Source organism: Ascaphus truei, chromosome 15 (genome assembly GCF_040206685.1).
Source record: "Ascaphus truei isolate aAscTru1 chromosome 15, aAscTru1.hap1, whole genome shotgun sequence".
In the NCBI taxonomy this organism is placed as follows: Eukaryota; Metazoa; Chordata; class Amphibia; order Anura; family Ascaphidae; genus Ascaphus; species Ascaphus truei.
Window position 1 is genome coordinate 19539024 of NC_134497.1, and position 27855 is coordinate 19566878.

Consider the following 27855-nt stretch of genomic DNA (forward strand, 5'->3'; position numbering starts at 1 on the left):
ATCTCCAGAGATTCTCCTCCCCCGCTTTCCCAGATGTTCTTTGGTGACGTTCCTGGTGTTACTCCGTTTTTTTCACTGGGATTTAAATTGCCGTCCAATAAGAAGCCGCAATGGATGACGTTGCAGCTTCCTGTTGGGGGGGGGGGGGGGGGGGAGTTGCGGCTTCCTGTTGGCTAGCGGGATTGGAAGGGCTTAAAATGATTTGGCTATGGGGGTCCCCCTGTTTCATGTGCTCTGAAAAAGAATAGGGGAGCAATTTAGAGGAGCAATTCGTACTTTAAAAAAAAAAAAATTTATAACGCACTTCGGTTTGAAGCAGGGCGTCTCCGGAGTTGAACCGAATTAATTTCAGCTCTGGGGGGACCCCCTGCTTCCTGAGATACTTACCTCCGAAGGGGGCGCCGGTATCTCCTGCGAGTTTAAAGCTCCTGCATCACGCGGGCCAATAGGGAGCCGCGCCGGATGATGTCACGGCTTCCTATTGGCCCGCAGGGCGCGGGAGCTCTGAAACTCCGCCATTACGTGAACCCCTGCTAGCCAAGCGGCTACCGGCATCCCCCTACGGATGGTCTGCATCCCCGGAAGCAGGGGGTTCCCCGGAGCTGAAATTAACGGCGTTCAGCACCAGAGTCTTATAATTGAATGACCCTATCAGACAAAAAACAAGTTTAGCCGCATCGGTTCCTTGTTCTGGGAAAAGAAATGGGTAGCGCAGGATATATGTCCTTGGGCTTAGTGGTGTGTAAAAGTATCGGCACCTCACGGGGGTCACCGCCTGGTATGACCAATGCCATAATAACTTTGCAAGGACGAGCCGTCTTCTCACCGGGACAGATGAAGATGGTAAGAACCCTGCCAGGAGGTTTTATCATTACCGGCATGTTAAAACAAGGAAGATATTACTACTTCTAAATACTTCCCGGTTTTAGCACATATAACGGTCACAAACTCTTTGTTTCCTCACTCGAGGAGGAGGCATTGATGTCAAATTAAACAGGTGGTTATTTGGGAGCAAACGAAGACCTAAAGAAGAGAGGCGGCCAACTTCGGTCTTCAAGGGGGCCACCTACAGGTCAGGTTCTCGGGATACCCCTGCTTCAGCACAGGTGGCTCAGTGAGAATGACTAGACCTGGGGTGGCCCAGCGCCAGTCCGCAAGGGCCACCAACAGTGCAGGTATTGGGGATATCCCTGCATCAGCACAGGCGGCCCGGTCAAAGAATGAGCCACCTGTGCTGAAGCAGGGATATCCTGGGTACCTGACCTGTTGGTGGCCCTTGAGGACTGAAAATGCCCCACCCCTGAGCTAAATGGAGCAAGGGCAGATACTTTTATAATGCAAGTGGTTGTCTGCTTTGTTACAAAAATCTGGCATCTAGAAGGATGGCAAATCCCTTTCTAAATGACGTTTGCAAACATCGTGGGCCGAGACCTGGGGGGGGTGGGGGGGGGGTTTGATTCCCTCTATGTGATATACCTGTGATGAGCAGAATTTTCACAGGCAAAGACCCCTCTCTCCTCCCTCCTTAGCTTAATTGGCTCTGACAAGGTGGGCGAGAGGCGGGGTAAACACCTAAATGACACAAGCGCCCGCCCCCCCCCCATTCAGAGAACCCCGATGAAAAGAAGCCAAAGCAGACAAATCTTGGCTTTTAGTATGGTTACATCTGTTTCATGAATAAATGAGTTATTTCCCTTTAAACTACCCGCTGCTTTGCGCTGGGCAAATGTGAATGTCACAAATCTCTCCCGCTGCTCTGTTTACAGAGTGTTTTTATTTATTTATTTTACAGGGTGGGACCCCCTCCTCCCTTTACAGGGTGGGACCCCCTCCTCCCTTTACAGGGTGGGACCCCCTCCTCCCTTTACAGGGTGGGACCCCCTCCTCCCTTTACAGGGTGGGACCCCCTCCCCCCCTCCCGAGTTCCGGAGATGCTTATCGGTGAAGTTACTGGGTTTAAATCTCCCACGGGGAGCAAAATGCCTGCCAAATCTCGGCCCGTGGGAAGCTGTAACATCGGTTGCGGCTTCCTACTGGACGGCCATTTTAAATTCCCCTTTTAAAAGAAAATTAACCTGCCAGTTACACCGTTAAGTTCACCCGTAAGTATCTCTGGTAGCGAGGGGTCCCCAGAGCTGGAAATAGTGCCGTTCTGCTCTGGAGGACTTCCCGGTTCTTGTATGGGGGTATTGCTCTTTTTTAACCCTTTGAGTGCCCCAGGGTGAAGTCGCTACATCATAGTGGTCGACACTCTGGTGGCGGGGCCCCGTGACTTGGTGACTACGTGGCTTGGTGACCACGTCCTGCTCAAAGGGCTTGTGTTCCGGGTTGGATCGCGACCCATGGAGCGTAAGACGCGATCTAACCCGGGGAGAGGATGAGCCGTCCTGTTTAGTTTCTTCCCAAATGGCCAACACGGTCCCCCGTGGCCGGAGGGGCCACACTTCCGGTACCACGGCCCCTCTGGCACTCAAAGGGGTTATTATTACGGAACCAAGGTTTTAACGGAGGACAACAACAAAGCAAAACCATGTACGTCTGGGTTGAGCCGGCTCATAAATCTGGGCGAGGCAGCACAACGTTGGCACCTCCATCCTGCCAAGATCTTCCAGTGGGGAGTCGATTACGGTCGAGCCGGTTCTTGCCAAAGCGCGGGCGAGAGCTTACGGGGCAGTCTGATTTACTACTCCCCTTCATGGTGATTATATAAAATTAGGAGTCCTTCCCAGCTGGTCACCCAATACTCGGGAAACCGGTGTGGTGACCATGCAGAGGTTTGGAGCAGGGATTAAAGATCTATTTATCTCACCTCTCCCTTTTTGTATTGCGTGTTAACCTCTGCGAGTGCGGGCGTGAAACCGGTCATGCAAAGATATCCACCCCACAATGATGTTCTCCATCCATCTCCCACCCCTAGTCTTGGTTCTTTTCTATTTGCGGGACGGAGCCCTACAAAATCGGGTCTAATACGGGGGTGGCCAATGCCAGTCCTCAAGGGCCACCAACAGGTTAGCTTTTTAGGATATCCCTGCGTCTTCCACGGAGCCACAGATTGAGCCTCCTGTGCTGAAGCAGGGATATCCTTAACCTGACCTGTTGGTGGCTTTTGACTGGAGTTGGCCACCCCTGGTCTAATAGATGAATTACGACAGAGCTGATTGGGCACAAGGCAAGGAATTTTGGGGGAGGAGCAAAAGGTTGATGCTTGGGGGGGGATCGATGCGTCATGGAGAAATGTACATTAAACCTAAAAAAAGGAACATGAAATGCAAAATTACAAGATTTATACGAAATTATAGGAAACAGGTTGGGTGCTTGAGTCAGTGGGGTTGATTCATTCAAGTGCAATAGTGCCGATCGAGGCACCATCCCATGCAAACTCCTGCTGACTTCAAGTGGTTTAGGAAGTGGCGATGGGAGGAGTTGTGTCCCATTTTGAGCAGTTATCCCTCTGTGTTGAATGCATCAGGTTGGAGGTTGGTGGTAAACCCTTGATCTGATAGATCTGCACCCAATGTAAGAACGAAGATTTAATCTTTAGAGGGCATGGGGTTACATCAGCCACTTCCGGGTCATGTGACCGCTCCAGTCACGTGTTATCACTGGCGTCCGAATGGGAGCCTTACTTCCGTTTCGACAGGGCATGCGGCTCCATCACAGTGGTCAACCCCATGACCTAGAAAACGAGCAGGTGCCCCTGACGGACCTCGTCAAGAAGAGGTTTTGTGAGTGAGATAGTGGTCAAAGACGTAAGCTGGCGATTATTGCTGCCTGGTCCACCTAAACACCACAGCGTCTTAAATCGCTTTATCTTGAAACCAGGATGCAGAAATGTGAACTTCTAAGGAACGAGATCAGCAAGAGTTGGAGGAGGTTCATTTTAAGTATTGATTTCTATCAGTGAGAGAACCATTTAGGCCTGTGAGAAGCTGATGCTAAAAATCCGTGAGACTGACCCCAAATCGGTGAGATTTGTCCGGTCTGGAGGTTTTTAACTCAAGTGTGTCTTTCCTTGACAATAGTGAGAGGTGAGCTTTCTTCTCCGAAGTGTTGAAGATCTTTCATGGTCCATCTTCCAGGTCGTCCATGAACTTCCAAGGAAGATGTGCAGCCAGTGGAGCACGCAACATGGATTAAACTCCATGACGGACCATGGTTGTCCAAAGAGTATGTCCTTAACCAACAGCCCAGTAGAGCGATTGTCCGTCACCCCTGCCTCATGCTGTGTTCTGGGTACTGGTAGACACACATGTAAATGTCGGAGAAGAACCTCTTGCACAAGGCGTCCATCTTTGTGAAGTCCACACCGGAGAACTGTTCTTCGGACATTGACAGGTAGTCTCCCAGCTGTGGGCAGGTTTGGACCACGGGGACATTCGTCCCGATCTCGTTACCTGCGATGGAAACACGAGGGGATGTTAATTACAGAAACAGAGGCGTGGTGGGTTCCTGTAACAGACAGATTTTTTGGGGGGAGAGGGGTAGGGGGAAGGAGATTTCTGCAGCTTCCATTGACCCATGGGAACGTTTATCAGGGAGGAAGTAAGTATGAAGAAATATCGCACACACACACCAGACTGACACACATACAGGACATGCTCCGGGACAAGCTACTGCCATTATGAGTGAAAATCCTATAGACTTCTGAAGGGGATGGGAGGGTTTGATGCTTTAAAGCCTCCATTGGATTTCCGCAGCCCCCCCAGCCTCGTCCTGTATATAGAATGTTGCTGGCACAAGTCTGTGCTCCACAGAGCCTATTATTTTGCTACCTGTGGCACAGGGCGATAAAGTACTATGCCCAAAGACCCAAGCAGAGCTAACACTGCGATTTAGACTGGATTTACCCCCAAGGCAGTGACATTACCACCGAGCTGCCCTTTCAGACCAGGAGACATGTTGTCCGTACCTAATCTGCCCGCCATGCTGTCGAAGAAGACCCAGGAGTGCTTCCCCGGCCCGTACTTAACGAACGATATGAAGTGGCTGGTCTTGATGCAGAGCACGGCCAGGAGCTTTAGCCTTTGTGGTGGGAGGGAGCCGGCACACTGTGTCTCCATCTTCCGAGGGCTGTGGTCCTTCGTCTGCTCGTGAGAATGAACCTTGGGGCATAGGGACAGAGCGCGTGAGGTCACAGCTTTCAGCCCTTCCCTGCTGGTCACGCTAACGTGAGCATAAAATTCTATGAGCATAGTAGGTCATTGGAGAAGATAACTCCCAGAATCCTTTGCTCTTTGGAAACGGCCAACACTGTACCCCACAGGCTCACTCTGCTACAAGAGGGACATACAGTGTATGTGTTGCACTGGGGAGAGTGGTTAAGGTGTTAGTAATCTGAAACTCTGGTTACCTGTCGCTCGCAGACCTGGCAGAACTGGCGAATGTTCCCGTCTGTGGTGAGAGGGTCTGCCAGGCAGTGGGGGCACTCATAGTCAGCGGGCCCACCGCAGATACAGCAAAACCTGCTCCCTGCAGACACACGGCATTCAGAGGATTACAGAAAACACAAGCAAAGCATCTGCAGACTTGAACCATTTGGCCAAGCCTACATTGTCCCACGTCTCCGGGAAAGGTAGCAGACGAATGTTGGTGAAGGAGGCTGCCCGTGGCTAGCTTCACCACAGCCGGGGATGGCTGTGGTTGGATTTTCCAAGCAAGCCCCTGGGAACGCAAGTCTGAACACATCTGAATCATCTCCTTATCATTTATCGCACTGGCTCCCTGGGATTTCCTGTAAGGTTGTCAGATAACCATCCCAAGCATTCATTTCTTACAACTAATTATGCTGTCATCGTTAGCCAAACAAAATAGTAAAAGGAGATGGTATCTATCAACGTAAAACAGTTTACAGACAGACTTATCACAAAAGAGATCAACATACATAATAATGAGGTATCGGCTAATCAGTGTGAACTGATCTTGGCTTCCATGAATGCCATAAGTGTGGGTTCTCCTATAAGTAAAAGGGTCCTAATAATTCTGAGATCAGTAACACCACAGGATAATTACTTGTATACAGCATGTTGGTGACGTCCAGTTCCAGGGAGGGGAAGATGAAGGGGAACATCTTAAATTTCTTCCCGAATCGCGGCATCTGAAGGATGAGGCAGAAGGGGGCCTGCAGGGAACGGGGTGTACATGAGCGAGGTCTCACACCATAATCACAGAGGAGGCAGTACTGACTTCATGGTTTTAATTCTACACACAGCTTCAATATATATATATATATATATATATATATATATATGTATGTATGTATATTTGTATGTATGTATATATATTACTCCACCTCTCTGCAGCATTTGATACTGTGGATCACCCTCTTCTCCTTCATATTCTCCATACTCTTGGTATTCGGAACAAAGCTCTATCCTGGATCTCATCCTACCTCTCCCATCGTACTTTCAGTGTCTCTTCTGCTAACACCTCCTCCTCCTCTATTGATCTCTCTGTGGGGGTACCCCAGGGCTCTGTCCTGGGATCTATTCTCTTTTCTCTGTACACACTCTCTCTAGGTGACCTAATAACATCTTTTGGGTTTAAATATCACCTCTATGCTGACGACACACAAATATACTTTTCAACACCTGACCTTACACCTGCGGTACGGACTAAAGTTTCTGAATGTCTCTCCGCTATATCATCCTGGATGGCCCTCCGTCGCTTTAAACTCAACATGGCTAAAACAGAGCTCCTCATACTTCCTCCCAAACCTGGCCCTACTACCTCCTTCCACATTACTGTTGGAACTACGATCATTCACCCAGTAGCCCAAGCACGCTGCCTAGGGGTCACACTCGACTCCTCTCTCACATTCGCCCCTCACATTCAAAACATTTCTAAAACTTGTTGCTTTTCCCTCCGCAATATAACAAAGATACGCCCTTTCCTGTGTTGCTCGACTGCTAAAACTCTGACTCAGGCCCTCATTCTCTCCCGTCTTGATTACTGTAACCTCCTGCTGTCCGGCCTTCCTGCCTCTCACCTGTCTCCCCTACAATCTATCCTAAATGCTGCTGCCAGAATCACTCTACTCTTTCCTAGATCTGTCTCAGCATCTCCCCTCCTGAAATCCCTCTCCTGGCTTCCAATCAAATCCCGCATCTCACACTCCATTCTTCTCCTCACTTTTAAAGCTTTACACTCTTCTGCCCCTCCTTACATCTCAGCCCTAATTTCTCGCTATGCACCATCCCGACTCTTGCGTTCTGCTCAAGGATGTCTTCTTTCTACACCCTTTTTATCTAAAGCCCTCTCCCGCCTTAAACCTTTTTCACTGACTGCCCCACACCTCTGGAATGCCCTTCCCCTCAGTACCCGACTAGCACCCTCTCTATCCACCTTTAAGACCCACCTTAAGACACACTTGCTTAAAGAAGCATATGAATAGCACTGTGAACATTCTGAACACATGATACATAAAGCTTGGCCCCCTGCAGACGCACTTACCAGAACTCCCTCCTACTGTCTCTGTACGTTCTCCGTACCTACCAATTAGACTGTAAGCTCCTCGGGGCAAGGACTCCTCTTCCTTAATGTTATGTTTATGTCTAAAGCACTTATTCCCATGATCTGTTATTTATATTATCTGTTATTTATTCGATTACCACATGTATTACTACTGTGAAGCGCTATGTACATTAATGGCGCTATATAAATAAAGAAATACAATACATATATATATATATGTTTTGTTTGGTTCAAGAGAAGAGTTATCGGGGCAGTACCTTCCACAGTGGGGTGATAGGGACAAAAGGGATGTCTGACCTATCAAATCTTTCCTTCCCATTGCAATGTGACCGAGAAGGGACGCATGTCCTATGCAGGCTGACCCTTCCTTCTCAGGGTGACAGTGACACAGACACAAAGGACTTATGGCCCATGGAGCGTGTGTCTTCTACCGCAGGGTGACAACATGGCACATTGACAGAACAGATTTATGTCCCATCCTATTTGTCCTTTACCCTGCACAGTGACAAGTGTCCTATATTTATAGTGTTTATATTGCTATGCCAATGACCATCACATATTGATTCTTTACAGTCAGGTGACACACGGGGAGGTAACATCACCTGGTCAAATTTGAGGTCTCCTAAGGAGCTGAACGACCTTTCCATCAGCGTTTGGACGGTGGGCACCTTCAGTTCCGCGTCTCTCTCCACGATGATCTGGTAGCTGTTACACTCCTGGGTCTTGTTATTACACCTGCAGCATCATGAGAGAGAGAGGGACCCATCAAAATAACACTGAACCACTACTAATGCTTGCTTCGGGCCGGCTCCTGCCTTCAGCCTAGCCCTTCAGTTAGTTGTCAGTAGTATGTTCCGAGCTAACAGTCCCACTCATTCCATCATTGTCTCTTGCTCCTATTGGTTGATGCTCAGGACTTCAGCTAATTAAAGCAGCTGAAGGACTCATGCTATGTATAAATAAATCAAAATTATACATGTAATAATAGTATATTGGGGGGTTAAAGAAAGTACAATTATAGTTATCTATCTTCCTATCTTCAATCCATCCATCTATCGATCATTCATCTGTCCATCTACCTATCATCCATCGATCTAACTACCTATCATCAATCCATCTATCTACTGATCAATCCATGCATCTACCTATCATCCATCCATCAACCTATCTATCCACCTATCATCCATCCATCCATCTATCTACCGATCATCCACCTGTCCATCTTCCTATCCATCCACATATCATCCATCCATCTACCTATAATCCACCTATCCATCATCCATCTACCGATCATCCATCTGTCCATCTACCTATCATCACTTCATTCATCTACCTATCTATCCACCTATCATCCATCAATCTATCCACCTATCATCCATCAATCTATCTACCGATCATCCATCTCTCCATCTACCTATTATCCATCTACCTATCATCCATCGATCTAACTACCTATCATCAATCCATCCATCAACCTATCTATCCACATATCCATCTATCTACCGATCATCCATCTGTCCATCTACCTATCATCCATCGATCTAACTACCTATCATCAATCCATCCATCAACCTATCTATCCACATATCCATCCATCTATCTACCGATCATCCATCTGTCCATCTACCTATCATCAATCCATTCATCTACCTATCTATCCATCCATCCACCCATCAACCTATCATCAATCCATTTATCTACTGATCATCCATTTGTCCATCTACCTGTCATCAATCCATTCATCTACCTATAATCAATTCATTTACTTATCCGTCCATCTATCTACTCCATCCATCTACCAATCATCCATCCATTCACCCATCCACCTACCTATCATCCACATCTATCAATCAATCTACACACACACACACACAATGTACATGTTGCTCTGTACGGTCCATGTTGAAGAGAATACACAGGTAAACTATGCCTCACCCTGGCGGGCGGGTGCTGTGCACCCGAGGCAGTGTCACGGCGTCGTGGGAGAGCACCCTTTCTTCTACTCTTGCTTTGTAATGTATCACACACTCCCCTGGCAGTGAAGCAGTTAATGTCTCCGCTATCTAAGTTCTGTTCCTCTCTTTCTGGGTACAGATTTTTGCCCTGCCGTTCCTCTGTATGTTAACGAGGGCCTAATTTCCATATCTGGTCCTAATGAGCTTAACGAGTTAGTCAGAACCGCCTGCTGAGAAATTCAGCACACCCATAACATTGCTTCCTCAGGGACCAGGGAACGCTTGCTAATTTCAGCAGCACGTTAACAATGGGTTTTTGGCCACAAGAACAGAGTTTAGAAGAGGTATTTCCTTTATGTTGATGGCTCTCATAGGGTTAACCCCCTTTATACCAGGAACAGAAAACACCAAATGTTGCTTATGTCCGGTCAGATGTAAAAAATGGAAATGTAAACATTTTTTATTTTTTTAAAGGTTAGTCCCTCCTAGGGCCACAGTGTGCTAATGGCAGTGACATGGTTAAGGGGTCAGTCCCTCCTAGGGCCACCGTGTACTAATGGCAGTGACATGGTTAAAGGGTCAGTCCCTCCTAGGGCCACAGTGTGCTAATGGCAGTGACATGGTTAAGAGGTCAGTCTCTCCTAGGGCCACAGTGTACTAATGGCAGTGACATGGTTAAGGGGTCAGTCCCTCCTAGGGCCACAGTGTACTAATGGCAGTGACATGGTTAAGGGGTCAGTCTCTCCTAGGGCCACAGTGTACTAATGGCATTGAGATGGTTAAGGGGGCAGTCCCTCCTAGGGCCACAGTGTACTAATGGCAGTGACATGGTTAAGGGGTCAGTCCCTCCTAGGGACACAGTGTACTAATGGCAGTGACATGGTTAAGGGGTCAGTCCCTCCAAGGGCCACAGTGTACTAAAGGCAGTGACATGGTTAAGGGGTCAGTCCTCCTAAGGCCACAGTGTACTAATGGCAGTGACATGGTTAAGGGGTCAGTACCTCTAGCCAGCACTATATATAGATACATATTATGGATGCTGATTGTGCGGGTACCTGATTTTCAGTAGTGGTTCCACAGCTAGAACTTCATGCAATAAGGCACTTAGGAACTCTTCCGGGTCTGGAAGAAAGCGTCCCATATTACCTTTATGGCCCAAGGAGCTCTATGTATCTAGTTAACAGAAGGCTTCCAGCAATTAAAGGGTTAATGCATTAGAAAAAGAGAAAAAAATCATCTGAAAGTCCTTGAAACCATTTGAACTTGCAGAGTAATATTGATGCGAAATCATTTTTGCCTGGCCTTTTAAATGTGGCCGACATGTAGAACCTTTTAAGGGATGTCCACATTTGGGATCACTGCGCCATTCTCATCTCATGTAGGGTTGATCCCTTTACCAACCCCATAGGAATAGGGTACGGGACTTACATGTCATGGGGTCAGTTGTTGGTATTATTTTTTGGGGGGGGGGGTTACGCCGATCCAGTGGGACTAGGACGGCAGATGTTAATCCGCATGGTGCGGCGTGACATAATACTGACATACCTTTCTCTTCCGTCACAAAGGTGTCACAACGTAGCAGTTTTCTGAGCTTCATGACATTCTCCGCTCGGACAAAACCATTCCTGTTAAGAGGGACATATCAGCAGAAGGGACTGTGAGCCGTTAAGTGAGATCATTTGTCATGTGTCACCTACTTGGAGTCACGCTCATTGGAAGGCTCTCTCACTCATTGGATGGCTGTCTCACTCACTGGATGGCTGTCTCACTCACTGGATGGCTGTCTCACTCACTGGAAGGCTCTTTCACTCATTGGATGGCTGTCTCACTCATTGGATGGCTGTCTCACGCATTGGATGGCTGTCTCACTCATTGGATGGCGGTCTCATTCATTGGATGGCTGTCTCACTCATTGGATGGCTGTCTCACTCATTGGATGGCTGTCTCACTCACTGGATGGCTCTCTCACTCATTGGATGGCTGTCTCACTCACTGGATGGCTCTCTCACTCATTGGATGGCTGTCTCACTCACTGGATGGCTGTCTCACTCATTGGATGGCTGTCTCACTCATTGGAAGGCTCTCTCACTCATTGGATGGCTGTCTCACTCATTGGATGGCTGTCTCACTCATTGGATGTCTGTCTCACTCATTGGATGGCTGTCTCACTCATTGGATGGCTCTCTCACTCATTGGATGGCTGTCTCTCATTGGATGGCTCTCTCACTCATTGGATGGCTGTCTCTCATTGGACGGCCGTCTCACTTTTTGAAACCTGATACTTGGAGCCTCTGCATCGTTTGACATCCAAGACCCGGAACCCGGAGCCTCTGCATCGTTTGATGTCCAAGACCTAGAACCCAGACACCTGGAGCCTCCGCATCGTTTGATGTCCAAGACCTAGAACCCAGACACCTGGAGCCTCCACATCGTTTGATGTCCAAGACCTAGAACCCAGACACCTGGAGCCTCTGCATCGTTTGACGGAACCACAAACTCACCTTCTTAGCGGGTTGACGATCTCCTGCCGTAGGATGCGCTGCACCTTTGCGTCACAAACTTCGGGAGAACGCAGAATGTGATCCAGGACCGAGGAGAAGCTGAAGAGGCTGCGTAAGAGAAGGGGGACCCGTTTGGGAAGTGGTTACAAAAAGCCAGAAGGCCTAGCAACGTAGGGTCGGACATAGAGTGGTCTACAGCAGTGTTTCCCAACTCCAGTCCTGATGGACCCCTAACGGTCCAGGTTGTAGAGACCCTTGAACACTGGAGTTGGGTAACCACTGACAGCTGATTTCGACTGCCTCACCTGTAGAGGGTGGTATCGAGATAGCAAGAGTTGTAGTGTCCTTGTATTCCCTTCATCCGTCCTATCATCTTCTGAAGAGCGTCACCTTCACACACCGGGGGAACGTCCTTCAAACTGTCCTCCAAAGCACAGTGAATTTCTACATGGGGGGGGGGGGGGCAAAGCCGATTTAGCCATTGGAGCAGGTGATGTCACCTCCTTAATAACTGAAGGCGGCCGAGGTGCGTTGAAGTTACGGGGGGGGGGGGAATTACAGCGTGCCCAATGCCTACATCCTGTCTGCACATGTGTTTTTAACCAAAATACGTCACGAAATAGATTTGAAATGTACTTTCAGGAGTTAGGTCCCGCTCTTGTGTTTAGCTCGTCCCCTTACATTTGCACACAGCCGGTGCATCCACCATTACAAATAGGACCAGCCTCTTACATACAATGGGGTCTGTGTGTCAGGAATGGGGTCGGCGCTGACGCATTTGGGTAAAAATATATATTTTTTTTGTTGCTGACTAAAACGCGCCATGTTTATGATTTGCGTATTCCTACTGCGGTACAATTTGGCGCTAAAAGTAGATGGACGCCGCCTTTAAGGCGATGGAGAAAACCCAACGCAGGAAACCGCCAAGAGAAGTGTCGTAAGACGCGCATCTCTTCATACACAGACCGGCGCCGATATGCAAATGTAACCCCGCCTCTAACTCCGCCCACTCGCGCCATTAATCCCTCGTCTTGTCGCAGGAAGACGCAGTCGCACTGAAAATGGTGCAGCAAAGATTTATATTTAGACATAGGGTGGGCCAACTCCAGCACTCAAGGGCCACCAACAGATCCATTTTTAAGGATACCCCTGCTTCAGCACAGGTGGCTCAGGCATTGGGACTGACCATACAGTGTTCAGAAAAAACGGGGAGCCCTTTTATTTTTCATTTATCCTGCAGAAAAATCACTAAATTGACTGAAAATGTGAGTCATTCTCGGTCTGTCACATGTAAGAATGATTTGATAATCTAATAAATATTTGTTGGAATTGGTGACCTCATCGAGTGCGTAGTTACAAAATGGCGTTTGGCGCAGAAGATCAGCGCGTTATAAAGTGCTGGAGAATTAGGGTCCAAAACGCTTCCGTAAAATGTCTCCTGATAAAGGACGGACGCAAGGATGGAAAAAATGTTATATAATATATATATATATTTATTTGTGAGGATCCCTAGAGATCCAATATACCGGTACAGCACAAGAGATAATCGCATAAAAGTGGGTTATTGGGTCCAAAATGCACATATATGTCCGACGTTCGGACATATCCGGTATATTGGATCTCCAGGGATCCTCATAGACTAACTATTTACCCGTTACCGTGCACCACACCTGCCTCTTCTGAGGGGGTTTTCAGTGTGCTCTCTCCCTCCCACCCTCCCTCTCTCCCCCCTCCCTCTCTTTCAGTGTGTGCTCTCTCCCTCTCTCTCCCACTCTTTCTCTCTCTCATTCCCTCCCTCTCTTTCAGTGTGTGCTCTCTCTCTCCCTCCTCCCTCCCTCTCTTTCAGTGTGTGCTCTCTCCCTCCCCCCTCTCCCCCTTTCTCTCTCTCCTTCCCTCTCTCCCTCTCTTCCTCCCTCTCTTTCAGTGTGTGCTCTCTCCCTCCCTCTCTCTCCCCCTCTTTCTCTCCCTCCCTCCCTCTCTCCCTCCCTCTCTCCTTATATAAAAGGTTCGTGCAATCAGAATGTTGTGAACGAGTGCATGGTAATTAACTCGTTATTTTTGGGTACACGTGCCTTTTGCTTTCTTGCCTAACGGAGAATTACACGGAGCACATTCCAGGATTGCAGGCGCGGTAGCTTTGATGACATCGCCTTGGAATGTCGTGACACGAAAGCAAAGCATTCTGGGGATCACGCCACTGACATAAGTTCTGTTTTGCGTGGGACCTCATTACCATCCCACTCACCTTCCTCGTCCACGGCGCGTCCCGCTTCCCTGTAGTGCGGGTGACGCTGGACACTGGAGCTCACGGTTAGGATCTCCCCTGCGTCGACCTTTAACCTCTTGGGAGAGTCTCCGCAATATTCTCCAGCCTAAGAAGGGTTCACGAGAAGCGGTTATCGTTACCGGTGGCACCGAGACACACTCGGATATCCGAGGTCTCTGTAACATTGTCTTTACATAGCTGAAGATGCATTTAATAGCAAAGATACAGTAACCAAAGAAATAATATATATATATACACATACATACACACACACACACACACACACACACACACACACACACACACACACACACTTGCAACCGCAGTACTTGGAAGATCATTGGGGAGACAAAGGTTGAAGACACACACACACACGCGTGTAACTGTATATGTATGTATATACACATACATACACACATTTACATATATATGTACATGTATTTAATTACATACACAGACACACGTGCGGATTTCACAACCCGCCGCCCCATGTCGCTTAGCTGTGGCGGCCGCCTCTTTCCATTCCCTGAAACCGCAGCGTCAAACGACGCCACGGATGTCGCACCGCATCACGTTGCCATGGTAACGCGAAAGAGAAGCTGGGCGCAGGTAAGCAGCGGCTAAGCAACTTCCCGTCAGGCCGGAGAGAGCGGCAAAAGTATAAGGGGGCAGACATTTTTTTGCAGCCCCAAAATGTTCCCGCCCTAGGCCCAGGCCTAACGGGAAATCCACCACTGTGTGTGTGTGTGTGTGTGTGTGTGTGTGTGTGTGTGTGTGTGTGTGTGTGTGTGTGTGTGTGTGTGTGTGTGTGTGTGTGTGTGTGTGTGTGTGTGTATACACAGTGGTGTGAAAAAGAAAGTACACCCTCTTTGAATTCTATGGTTTTACATCTCAGGACATAATAACAATCACCTGTTCCTCAGCAGGTCTTAAAATGAGGTAAATACAACCTCAGATGAACAACAGCACATGACATATTACACCGTGTCATGATTTATTTAACACAAATAAAGCCAAAATGGAGAAGCCAAGTGTGAAAAACTAAGTACACCCTTACTGCTTTCATAGGAATTAAGATGCTAAGTAGCAGACAGGTGCTGCTAATTAATGCCCTTGATTAATTGATTATCAGCAAGTGTGACCACCTCTATAAAAGCCAAAGTTTTAGCAGTTTGCTGGTCTGGAGCATTCAGGTGTGTGTTAACACAATGCCAAGGAGGAAAGACATCAGCAATGATCTTAGAGAAGCAATTGTTGCTGCCCATCAATCTGTCAATCAATCAATCAATCAATCGAAACAATTTAAAGTCCATCATTCTACAGTGAGAAAGATTATTCAAAAGTGGAAAACATTCAAGACAATTGCCAATCTTCCCAGGAGTGGACGTCCCAGCAAATTCACCCCAAGGTCAGACCGTGCAATGCTCAGAGAAATTGCAAAAAAAAACAAGAGTTACATCTCAGACTCTACAGGCCTCAGTTAGCATGTTAAATGTTAAATTTCATGACAATACAATTAAAAAAATGTTAAATTTCATGACAATACAATTAAAAAAAGACTGAACAAGTATGGTTTGTTTGGAAGGGATGCCAGGAGAAAGCCTCTTCTCTCTAAAAAGAACATGGCAGCACGGCTTAGGTTTGCAAAGTTGCATCTGAACAAACCACAAGACTTCTCGAACAATGTCCTTTGGACAGACGAGACCAAAGTTGAGATGTTTGGCCATAATGCACAGCGCCACGTTTGGTGAAAAACAAACACAGCATATCAGCACAAACACCTCATACCAACTGTCAAGCACGGTGGTGGAGGGGTGATGATTTGGGCTTGTTTTGCAGCCACAGGACCTGGGAACCTTGCAGTCATTGAGTCAACCACGAACTCCTCTGTATACCAAAGTATTCTAGCGTCAAATGTGAGGCCATCTGTCCGACAGCTAAAGCTTGGCTGAAATTGGGTCATGCAACAGGACAATGATCCCAAGCACACCAGCAAATCTACAACAGAATGGCTGAAAAATAAAAGAATCAAGGTGTTGCAATGGCCCAGCCAAAGTCCAGACCTCAACCCGATTGAAATGCTGTGGCGGGACCTTAAGAGAGCTGTGCATAAACAAATGCCCACAAACCTCAATGAACTGAAGCAACATTGTAAAGAAGAGTGGGCCAAAATTCCTCCACAACGATGTGAGAGACTGATAAAGTCATACAGAAAGCGATTACTTCAAGTTATTGCTGCTAAAGGTGGTTCTACAAGCTATTGAATCATAAGGTGTACTTAATTTTTCACACATGGCTTCTCCATTTTGGCTTTATTTTTGTTAAATAAATCATGACACGGTGTAATATGTCATGTGTTGTTGTTCGTCTGAGGTTGTATTTACCTCATTTTAAGACCTGCTAAGGAACAGATGATTGTTATTATGTCCTGATATGTAAAACCATAGAATTCAAAGAGGGTGTACTTTCTTTTTCACATGACTGTATATATATAGCCATTTTTAGAAATCCCTGCAGAAATTTTATTTTAAACAATAATACCCCCAAGACAGGAACTCGCCCCCCCCCCATGAATTGGGTGCGAATGGAACATTCCGAGAGACGATGAGCAAGCGTGTATCCGTGACAGCGCCTTAGCCAATCAGCACACTGGGTGTGGAAATGAAAAAGGAGTGGTACTCTGGTTGTGGCATGCAACCTTTTTCTTTAATAAAGAATGAAGCAGAACTTTACATTTCCAGCCTGGACAAGAGCGCTAGAGGGTTTTTATACTCTTTATCGCATGTATTTCGGTGATAAGACTGTTTGTCAGCCCTCTTTTGTCACGCTGTTCTTTGTTTGCAAAGTAATTATGAAGTCGTCATCAAATAAATACAATTGTTACTGGTTGAGTCTTTCTGAGGAATACACCGATGTTTGACTCGCTGCGGGTGACTAAACTTTTACCGATAATTACCGCCTGTCCATCATTAACTGCGCAATAATCGCTGCTCATTAGATTGAACCGAGGGCGAGAGGATTACTATAATATGTTAATATTAATTGCACATTTCATCTTCTGTATGCACGCCTAACACCAGAGAGCATGTTTAATAATACTGTACGTATGTATATATATATATATATATATATATATATATATATATATATATATATATATACTGTACACATAATATATATACTGTACACATATATCAAGTATAATACACACAAATTGAATGTTTGCAAGTATTGAAATGTAACAGTACTCAGCAGCCCACATATACAATATGTGGATAACTGGGTGTATAAATAGACGAGTAACAGTACTCATGTTACCACTGTAATGTTAAACAATAACCACTCTAATACAAAATAGGCTAGTAACAATACCCAGTACTCCTCTAATATAAAACAAGCGGATATGTGGGTGAATGAATAGGTAAATAACAATACTCAGTACCCCTCTAATAGAAAATGGGATAGTAGCAATACTCCATGCTCCTCTAATATAAAACAGGTGGATACTTGGGTGTAAAAATAGATGAGTAACAGTACTCATGGCCACTCTAATATAAACTGGTAACACCTCTGTTAACAAATAAAACAGTAAGAATACTCAGTATTACTCTGATAAAAAAAAGAATAGTAACAATAGTTATTATTACCCTGATAAAAAATAGAACAGTAACAATGCTTATTATTACTCAGATAAAAAATAGAACAGTAAGAATACTCAGTATTACTGATAAAAAATAGAATAGTAAGAATACGCAGTATTACTCCCCCCAAAAAACATGAATAGTAAGAATACTCAGTATTACTCTGATAAAAAAAGAATAGCAACAATACTCAGTATTACTCTGATAAAAAAAATAGTAACAATACTCAGTATTACTCTGATAAAAAAAAGAATAGCAACAATACTCAGTATTACTCTGATAAAAAAAAGAATAGCAACAATACTCAGTATTACTCTGATAAAAAAAAGAATAGTAACAATACTCAGTGCACTAATGTAAAACAAGTGGATATTTGTGTGTAGAAATAGACGGGTAACAGTGCTCTGTGCCACTCGACCTCAGTACTCGGTACCGCTCTATCACCGCGGTCATAGAATGACAGGGACCCCCACTCACCAGTAGCTCCACCTCGATCCGTAGCTTGGTGAGTTCGGTGAGTCCCGACTTGTCGGACAGCTCCCAGATGGCGGTGACGACGCCCACGGCGGGCCGCCGCTCGCACAGCACCCTCACCACGTCGCTGACCTGCACGCCGCACACGGCCAGGAACAGCTTCTCGTTGGCCAGGAGGTTGAGCCGCCGCTGGGGGGCGCCGATCCCGTACAGGAAGGCCGATTCCCGCCGCCCCAGAGTCCGCACCTGGGCGTTCCTTACCGCCACCTCGGGCCGGGACGGCAGGTCCAGGATACGGGCCCGCGTCAGCTCGCCGTCCAGGAAGAAGCCCATGGAGCCGGAGACCAGCTTGTGTCGGCCGGCGGTGAACTCGCGGAGCACAATGAATGGCCAACGAGACTTCAGCGTGGAGCTCATCCTGCAGTGGGACGAGTGCCTGGTAATGACAAGCAAAGAGAGGGCACAAGGGATATATATATATATATAGCACCACTTCTGATACAGTGTATTAATGGCAGTGACATAGTTAAGGGGTCAGTCCCTCCTACGGCCACAGTGTACTAATGGCAGTGACATAGTTAAGGGGCCAGTCCCTCCTAGGGCCACAGTGAATTAATGGCAGTGACATGGTTAAGGGGTCAGTCTCTCCTAGGGCCACAGTGTACTAATGGCAGTGACATGGTTAAGGGGTCAGTCCCTCCTAGGGCCACAGTGTACTAATGGCAGTGACATGGTTACGGGGTCAGTCCCTCCTAGGGCCACAGTGTACTAATGGCAGTGACATGGTTAAGGGGTCAGTACCTCCTAAGGTCACAGTGTACTAATGGCAGTGACATGGTTAAGGGGTCAGTCTCGCCTAGGGCCACAGTGTACTAATGGCAGTGACATGGTTAAGGGGTCAGTACCTCCTAAGGTCACAGTGTACTAATGGCAGTGACATGGTTAAGGGGTCAGTCTCGCCTAGGGCCACAGTGTACTAATGGCAGTGACATGGTTAAGGGATCACATCTGTGGGATTGATGTCTTTTACCCAAATCTGACACCTATAGGTTCAATGAGCTGAGACTTGGGAGGGGGTTGATTTCCTCTGGCTGCTGCTCCCTTTCGTCTGGTGTCATTGCGTGTTCAACAGGAGTTTACACAGGCAAAGCCCCCTCCCTCTCCCCAACCCTATTGGGTCTCTGATAAGGACAGGAATGGGATAAGAGTAAAGAAACTGACAAGCACTCCCCCATTCAGAGGCCTCCGGAGAAATGCAATTTCCAATGAATTATCAAAGAAACAAAAGTTCCCCAAAACATTAGCAGTCTGATTTGTTTAGTGAAATCCATTAGATAAGCGGTGTGTAAACTTCCTGAGCTACGCCCCCCTGCCTGTGAGGCGCAGCGTTCGCCCCCCCCCCCCCCCCGTCTCCAATGACTTGGCGTCAAATGACATCGGCAAAGAGCAGGTAAGTGAGTACGCCACCCCGGCATTTAATTTAAATGCCTTAGGGAAGAGCGCGGGCCTCTGTAACCGCCCGCGCCCCCCCATTAAATTCTCCTGTCCCCCCAGTTTGCGCTCCGCTGCTTTAGATTGTGTAAGAGATGTGTGCAGAGGTACATATAATGGAGACCGACTTGGATGAAATTATATCTTGGCTTTATTGAGCCTGTTCCTGTATCCAGGCAAAACATACAAAAACAACAAAATAACAAACCTCTATCCCTTTGTACGGGCTAACTTACTTCCCCAGACCCTATCTGCAGGACTGGAGGGATATTCCCATTACAGCCTATCGCCCCAATGTCTCAGGAGGTACCTTAAGCAGGTGGCCCTCCATGTCAGTCTCTGGCAGGTTCCTGGGTCCTGTGTCCAGGAAATATAGGTCTTTGTGTCTGGGTGTTTGGATCTCAGCACAGCCTTTGTGCTCAAGACAGTGTCTGTGTGCAGGCTTCTCTGCTCTCCTTCCGTCAGCCCAAATGTGAGATAAGGAATCTCTCTCCTGTTTCCACCAGGAGGCTTTTCTTACAGACTTAATTGGCCAGGTGGAGTCTGGTTAATCGCCTGCTGCACTTAACCAGATCCCTGCTGGATTTTAGAGATAGTTTCTTCAACAGGGATAAGTCCCTATTACAGATTGGTACATTTTTTACAAAAGGGTTATGGGCGGGTGCGTGAGACGGCAGTTATAGAATAAAAAGTAGCTGTGTTACCCTCCTACATAATCAGACCGATTTGCGTGAAATGTGGCTGCGCTAAAGGGTCACAAATCCCACTTCTGCCACCATATCCCATAAAAATATGTCTGTATCAACCTATGTATCTATCTGTGTGTATGTATATATATATATATATCTAAATATATATATAATATATATACCTGTGTATATCTATATCTGTATATATATATATAGCTATGTATCTATCTGTGTGTGTGTGTGTGTGTGTGTGTGTGTGTGTGTGTGTGTGTGTGTGTGTGTATGTATATATATATATATATATTTGTATCTCTGTGTATATTTATAAACAAACAAATAAAAATAATGCTTGGTGCACTCAAAGAATAATATATACTTATCATAAGTCCAGGTGCTTGCAGATAGACAGGGAACACCAACCAGTCCAATAGATACACAAAAACAAGAAGTCCGCAGCACACTCAAATAGGAAAAGGTTATTTAATCTCAATAAATCATAAGGCAATCACCAAAGCTCCAGAGCGACGAACGTTTCAGACCACAAGGTCTTTTCTCAAGGTTGAGAAACGTTCGTCGCTCTGGAGCTTTGGTGATCGCCTGATGATTTATTGAGATTAAATAACCTTTTTCTATTTGAGTGTGCTGCGGACTTCTTGTTTTTGTGTGTGTGTATATATATACACACACACACATACATATATATATATTTATATATCTTTGTATCTACGTGTGTGTGTGTGTGTGTGTGTGTATATATATATATATATATACACATACACACACACACACACACACATATATATCTTTGTATCTACCTGTGTGTGTATATATATATATAAATATATATATATATCTGGAACACACAATAGATGCCGCAATCAAATCACCCTTGTGTGATTAAATAATCAGTTAACCAGAGGTCAGGGTAAAAGGTAACCCTCTGGTGGTGCTACCGACCCTATATATATATATCTGTCTGTCTATATCTATCAATTACTCTGTGTATGTATCCATCCCTTATGTCTCTCCCCCCCCCTTCCTTTCTCCGCTCTCCCCCACCTCCTCTCTCACCTGTTGATCTCAGCCCTGTCGCTCCGTGTCACGTTGTGTGTGTCAGTGTCACGGCGGCTGGAAGACAGTTGTATTTATGCTGCAGGAATTACAGGTAATTAAGTGTCAGCGCCGCCCCTGCCAGGGCTGGTATTGACTGGAGCTTGGCTACCACCCAGACAGTGCCAGCCACCGGGCATCTAAACCCTAATGCTATGGGATTCCCATCTCCCTCTATTAACCCATCCACTGCCAGAGGGGCCTGAAACACATGGCTGGTTGTCAGTGGCATGTTCAGAGCTCCCCATAACTGAAGCTGGCTGCTTCCGTCCTATCACAGCAGATGGGGATTTCATTGGCCTCGGATATAGCAGCCGCCCGCGACGGGGAGCGCGTGGCGTGACGCGCGCCAGCTGCAGAGGCGATCCGTGGCCTGTGCGATGTGGAGGAGGAGACGCGACGGGGAGGCGTGGCCGTGACGTCACATGAGTGGCTCGCCCTCATTGGCTGAACCGCGCGCAGGACCCGGACGCGGCGCGGCAAAATCTAAATATTTCGTCTCGCGGAAAAAAATCGGCCGCGCCGTCGCTCTTGTGCACGCGCGCTCTATGGTCGACCCCATTGACTCATGGCCTTTTATTTGTGGAGCGTGCGACATTGCGCTGACAATGGACGCAGCCTAGCGGCTAGCTCACGCTGCCTGCAACGTGTGCACGCTTACGTGCGAGCGCACGTTCGGCACTCTTTGAGGCTACTGGATGAGCGTTGTCACACTAGAAACGGCTTGTGGCAGCAAAGTGCAGCGTCGACGCCGCGACATTTTGCCGCCACAACCCAAATTGAAATTTCGGTGCTGCAGTCGCGTCACGTTGAGCTGGTTCTTTCTTGTGGCCTCATTGAAATGTTACTCTCTCTATCCACTACAAACTCCCCCCTCCTGGCTCACGCCCAACATCACCATACACCCTGGATTACTCAAAAGCCTTGCACTATCTACTGAATGATGGTGGAGAACCCTGAAAACCAGCACACCAACCACCGCACACTCAAATGGCAAACATCATAAAGTAACACATTGCAAACAACTACTCAAATTTCTACTCGTACTATTACTCTCTTTAACAGGTGATATTGAATCTAACCCAGGTCCTCCCACTTCAACTATCCCATGCCCCTGAGAATACCCCCTTCAAATTCCAAAAAGGGCTATCTGTCGCCCATATAAATATCCGGAGTCTGCTGTCCAAACTGGATGAACTAAGAGCATGGTGCCTTGTGCATAAACCCAAAGCCATCGTTCTTACAGAAACATGGCTAACCCCTAAAACCCCTGATGCAAATATCGCCATTCAGGGATACTCCATTTCTAGGAGAGATAGGTCAAAGAGAGGAGGAGGGGTGTTATTTTATATTGCAGACACCTTACAATTTACACTGTTAAATTGCCCCCCAAGCCCACCCTCTTTTGAAATCCTAGTTGGCAGAATCTGCCTCCCCTTTTCTAAGCCCATCTTGCTTGCTGGCATCTACCGCCCCCCTAAAATACCTAACTGATATCACCCAATTTCTTTTCTCCATTTCCTCTCTGAATGAGAAGAGTGAGCTGCTAGTTCTTGGGGATTTTAACTTCAATTGGCTTGACCCTAAAAACCACAAAATCCAGATACAAATCAAATCGCTTAACCTATCTGTTAGGGACAGTAGGTAAAGGCCAGAAACTGCACTTGTGTTAAGCATCCATTTTGTCTGTTCATAACCAGTTAAGATTCTGTAGTCAGCCTTTTGCTGAAATATAATTTCTTATGTATTCAGTTTCTGCCAATTTACATTTCCTCTCCTGCTCAGGATTTTGCTAAGATACTTTTTATATTGTCAGCTTCCTGCTGTTTTAATACACAATAGACTGGTTCTCTGAAAGAGGCGAAATCATATAATTCAGTTGCTAGACACTCAAGGTTTTTTGATAACAGACAATGAATAAGCTATGTATTCAGACAGTGCCTGTATTGGGAGAATCACGTCCCAAAAATCATGCCACAAATATGTCCTGCCCCTAAATCACGCCTCTAATCCAAGCCACACCCAGGTTACACCTACGTTACACCTCTAACCAAACCCATTCTTCTTTCTGTATAAAAATCATTACCCTATGCTTAATAAATTGAGACAAAGGAATTTGAAATCTGGCTTCTGTTACGTATCTTTTCCTTCGTTTTCCGGACCCGTGAAATTATCAAAATCGGAGATAAGTGTCAGTGCGTGAAAAGCTTCCCGGGGGAGTCTGCTGCAGACAGTACAGATGTGTGTATCCAGTCACAGAAGCCTAGGCAAGGAAAAGGTTTCCTTCACTATCGCAACTCATTTCCCAACCCACACGGACAAACCTGAAATCGCACAACCATTCCTTGCTTGACTGGATTCTCTACTCAAATCCCAGCAGAATCCAATCCTCTGGCATCCTTCCTGACATTTTCAGTGACCATGCAATAGTGTACTGTGTAAGGAAAATGAAACCGCCCCAATCAAGCCCTAAAGTTCTCCTCACTAGAACATTTAGAAACTTTAACCCACAACAGTTTCTGGATGACCTTACCAACTGCCCTTGGCACAGAATCGATTTAATTCCCGACCCTGATTGGGCGCTCGACTATTTCCAGTCCGAGTTCTTAAAACTCTGTCATACCCATGCTCTACTACGCAGAATAAGGGTACGGGGTGCCCACCTTCCATGGGTTACACCTGACCTTATAGCACTCTACCAGTTCAGGGATGCCTTGTGGAAAAGCTACAAAGTAACTGGCACTACCAAGGATCTCAATCACTACAGATGCCTGCGGAACATATGCACAAGGCAAACAAGGCATGCAAAAGCACAATATTACTCTGACAATCTCCTCCAGAATATATCAAACCCAGCTAACTTCTGGAAGGTTATCAACAACATATTCCAGCCTTCTAACCATCAGCAGCCAAGTAACATCACTAAGGGGGATATTACTCTGACAAACCCCACCGACATTGCAAATGCATTCAATGATTACTTTGTGGGCTGTGCTACTAACTTATTAGCGAAATGCAACCCAAAACACAAACCTGAATCTCATCCTGGGAGTACCCATATAGCCCCACCCCCTCCCAACACTGCCCACAATTTTCAATTTGGCCCAGTATCCGAAGAGGAGATTACACAAGCGCTCCTCAAATTAAAACTAAGCAGCCAATGTGGACCTGACTTACTACAATCTAGGTTCCTAAGACTTGGTGCCCCAGCAATTGCCAAACCAATTGCTTCCATAGTCAACTCTATCCTGTCTGCAGGCCATATCCCTAAGACCTGGAAAACTGCCAGAGTTGTCCCAATCTTCAAAAGTGGGGACAAAAACACTTTCTCAAACTACAGGCCAATCTCCCTTCTCCCAATCCTATCCAAAATCATGGAAAAATGTGTCCACTCCCAATTAAGCGATTACTATAGCAAGACAAATTTCCCTAGCCAATTCCAATCAGGCTTTCGACCCAAACACTTCACGGTAACTACCCTGCTAAAAGTTTGCCATGAGATCCAGTGTGGAATGGAACGGGGACAACTCACTGGTGCAATATTCCTAGATTTTGCAAAGGCTTTTGACACAGTTGATCATGCTATCCTGCTTAACAAACTCCAGTGCTCTGGAATAGGGAAGCATGCTTTAAACTGGTTTCAGTCCTACCTATCGGGTAGATCCCAACATGTGTCCATCTCTGGCTCTAACTCTAACCCCCTGGATATCACCTGTGGTGTCCCGCAAGGCTCTGTTCTGGGGCCCCTACTCTTCTCAGTGTTCATCAATGATCTTCCCACAGCTTGTAAGGAAGCCTCAATACACATGTATGCAGATGACACAATCCTGTATGCACACAGCCATAGCCTCTCTGACCTTGAACACATACTTCAGTCTGACTTTTTGAGACTCGAAAACTGGATTTCCCAAAACAAACTGTTTGTAAACACTGACAAGACTGTAACAATGGTATTTGGGGCCAAGACTAAATTTTGAAAGCTTCCAGTGACTGAGCTTCAGATCAGAACCACCGCTAACACCACCCTAACTCCTGTTCCTAGTTTTAAATACCTGGGCATATGGTTTGACTCCCACTTAACATTCGGAATGCACATTGATACCCTGACATCCAAAACCTATGCCAAACTAGGTGTACTTTACAGGAACAAATCCTCCCTAAGCCTGCTGGTCAGAAAGCGTATCGCACAGCAGATGCTAATGCCAATTATCGACTATGGCACCCCAAACCCACCTTGGCAAACTTGACACCCTCTACAATTCAATTTGTCGTTTTGTTCTCCAATGCAACTACAACACACATCACTGCGAAATGCTCAAAGAACTAGATTGGTCATCACTCGAGTCTAGGCGCAAAGTTCACCTTTCCTGTCTTGGCTTCAAATACTTTCTGGGCAAGCTACCCATCTATCTGAACAAGCTCCTCACCCCTACCACACGCAGCACTTATCACCTGAGATCTGACAACAAAAGACTGTTCATGGTCCCAAGGCTCAACAAAGTATCCGGCCGCTCCACCTTCTCTTACCGTGCACTCCAAAACTGGAACAACCTACCGGAGACTCTCACATCCACCACCAGTTTAAGTTCTTTCAAAACTAAAGCTGTCTCACATTTTAACCTGGTCTGTAACTGTTACATACGCCTATAATATACATATTCTCTAACTGTGCATGCAATGTATTGTATATAATGTATACCCTGTTCATTTATGTAACTGTATTTGTAACCATCTATTATTTGTCATATTAACTGTGCCCAGGACATACTTGAAAACGAGAGGTAACTCTCACTGTATTACTTCCTGGTAAAATATTTTATAAATAAATTAAAAATAAATAAATAAATAATAAAGGCGAACCAGCTCTGTGACGCGTTCGTCATGCCCCCAGCTCTGTGACGCGTTCATCACGCCCCTCCACACCCCCAGCTCTGACGCGTTCAACACGCCCCCGCCACGCCCCAGCTCTGTGACGCGTTCGTCACGCCCCCCCGCCACGCCCCCAATCGCCACGACCCAACTGCTGCAGCTGGCACACAGATCGCTGGGCTGCAGGAGTGCGTGGCGGAGGCGCACACGGAAGCGCGCAGCTGTAGCAGGCAGTGTGAGCTCTGCCTAACATGCCTCTTTTATGCATCTAAACGGAAGGTGTAAGAATAAGTCATTGTACAAGTGTGAATAATATTGTGTGTGTATATATATATATATATATATATATATATATGTGTGTGCGTGTGTATATATGTGTGTGTGTGTGTATGTGTATGTGTATGTGTATATATATATATATATATATATATATACACACACACACACACATATACACACACAGAGATATATATGCACACATACACACACACAGTGACCCACACACACATACACACACACACACACACACACACACACACAGATATATATACACACATACACACACAGACACAAACACAAACAAACACACACAGTGACCCACACACACACACACACACACACACACACACACACACACACACACACAGTGACCCACACAGATATATATACACACATACACACACACATAGATATATATACACACATACACACACACACACAGATATATATATATATATACACACACACATACACACACACAGATATATATACACACATACACATACACACAGTGACACACACATACACACACAGTGACACATATATACACACACAGTGACACACATATACACACACACCTTGATACTCCACCACCTCCATCAAGCTCCGCCCCCTCCCCGTGACGTCACCTCGGCACCTCCAATGGCGTGCAGCTGCAGCCCTCCGGCGTGACGTCACCGCGGCGCATCTCCCGGGGCTGAGGAGGAGGAGGATGGCGGACCCGGAGGAGAGCAGCCTGGGCTCTTACTCCCCGGTAGACTACATGAGTATCACCAGCTTCCCCCGCCTACCGGAGGAGGATCCCGGGGGGGAGCAGGGAGCCCGGGCCGGGGAGCAGCAGGAGGAGGAGGAGAGCTTCCTGGGGGAGCATGACGCGGGTGCGTGACGTCACATACAGGACTACCCCCTCCCCCCAGTATATACATACACTACTGTATATATATACAACTGTGTGTACATGTCACGTGTGTGTGTGTTTGTGTGTATACACACCCTGTGAATAGCATACATGTAACTGGGATATCCATCCACTGTATCTATCCAAAAATGTATCCAGCCACCCATCCGTGTATCTATCTATCCGTCTATCTATCCATCCACCAGTTTATC

General features: G+C 46.5%; 2 protein-coding genes across 4 annotated transcripts in view; one reads left to right on the forward strand and one right to left on the reverse strand.

The window, feature by feature from the left end:
- Positions 1 to 3269: 3269 nt before the first annotated feature.
- Positions 3270 to 27620, reverse strand: LOC142466645 (ubiquitin carboxyl-terminal hydrolase CYLD-like). 3 transcript variants are annotated; one of them, XM_075571895.1, is made up of 13 exons: positions 27324 to 27619; positions 21559 to 21615; positions 18311 to 18743; positions 14172 to 14298; positions 12232 to 12370; positions 11927 to 12034; positions 10971 to 11050; positions 10481 to 10547; positions 8073 to 8205; positions 6010 to 6118; positions 5351 to 5469; positions 4910 to 5102; positions 3270 to 4394 (listed from the first exon to the last, which is right to left on the reverse strand). In XM_075571895.1, exons 3-13 carry the CDS (start codon positions 18722 to 18724, stop codon positions 4207 to 4209), a joined length of 1677 nt encoding a protein of 558 aa, XP_075428010.1. In that variant the 5' UTR covers positions 18725 to 18743; positions 21559 to 21615; positions 27324 to 27619; the 3' UTR covers positions 3270 to 4206. The 3 variants fall into 3 exon arrangements, with proteins under 3 accessions (XP_075428010.1, XP_075428009.1, XP_075428011.1); XM_075571894.1 differs by lacking the exon at positions 21559 to 21615 and having other exon boundaries at positions 27375 to 27620; XM_075571896.1 differs by lacking the exon at positions 21559 to 21615.
- Positions 27398 to 27855, forward strand: part of GGT7 (gamma-glutamyltransferase 7) — a 49361-nt gene continuing 48903 nt past the window's right edge. The window contains exon 1 of the mRNA XM_075571897.1: positions 27398 to 27623. Coding sequence (XP_075428012.1) covers positions 27458 to 27623 — 166 coding nt within the window. The 5' untranslated portion in view covers positions 27398 to 27457. The remainder of the gene's footprint in view (positions 27624 to 27855) is intronic.

Bases quoted from the DNA above. Each gene is read 5' to 3' on its own strand.
- LOC142466645 (XM_075571894.1), bottom strand. From the start codon at position 27,433: ATGCGCCGCGGTGACGTCACGCCGGAGGGCTGCAGCTGCACGCCATTG. The intron at 5,470-6,009 runs GTAATTATCCTG...GTGTGTCTGCAG, and splicing joins CACCAACATGCTGTATACAA to GGAGCAGGTTTTGCTGTATC. The intron at 5,103-5,350 runs GTAACCAGAGTT...CTATGCCCCAAG, and splicing joins GCCAGGTCTGCGAGCGACAG to GTTCATTCTCACGAGCAGAC.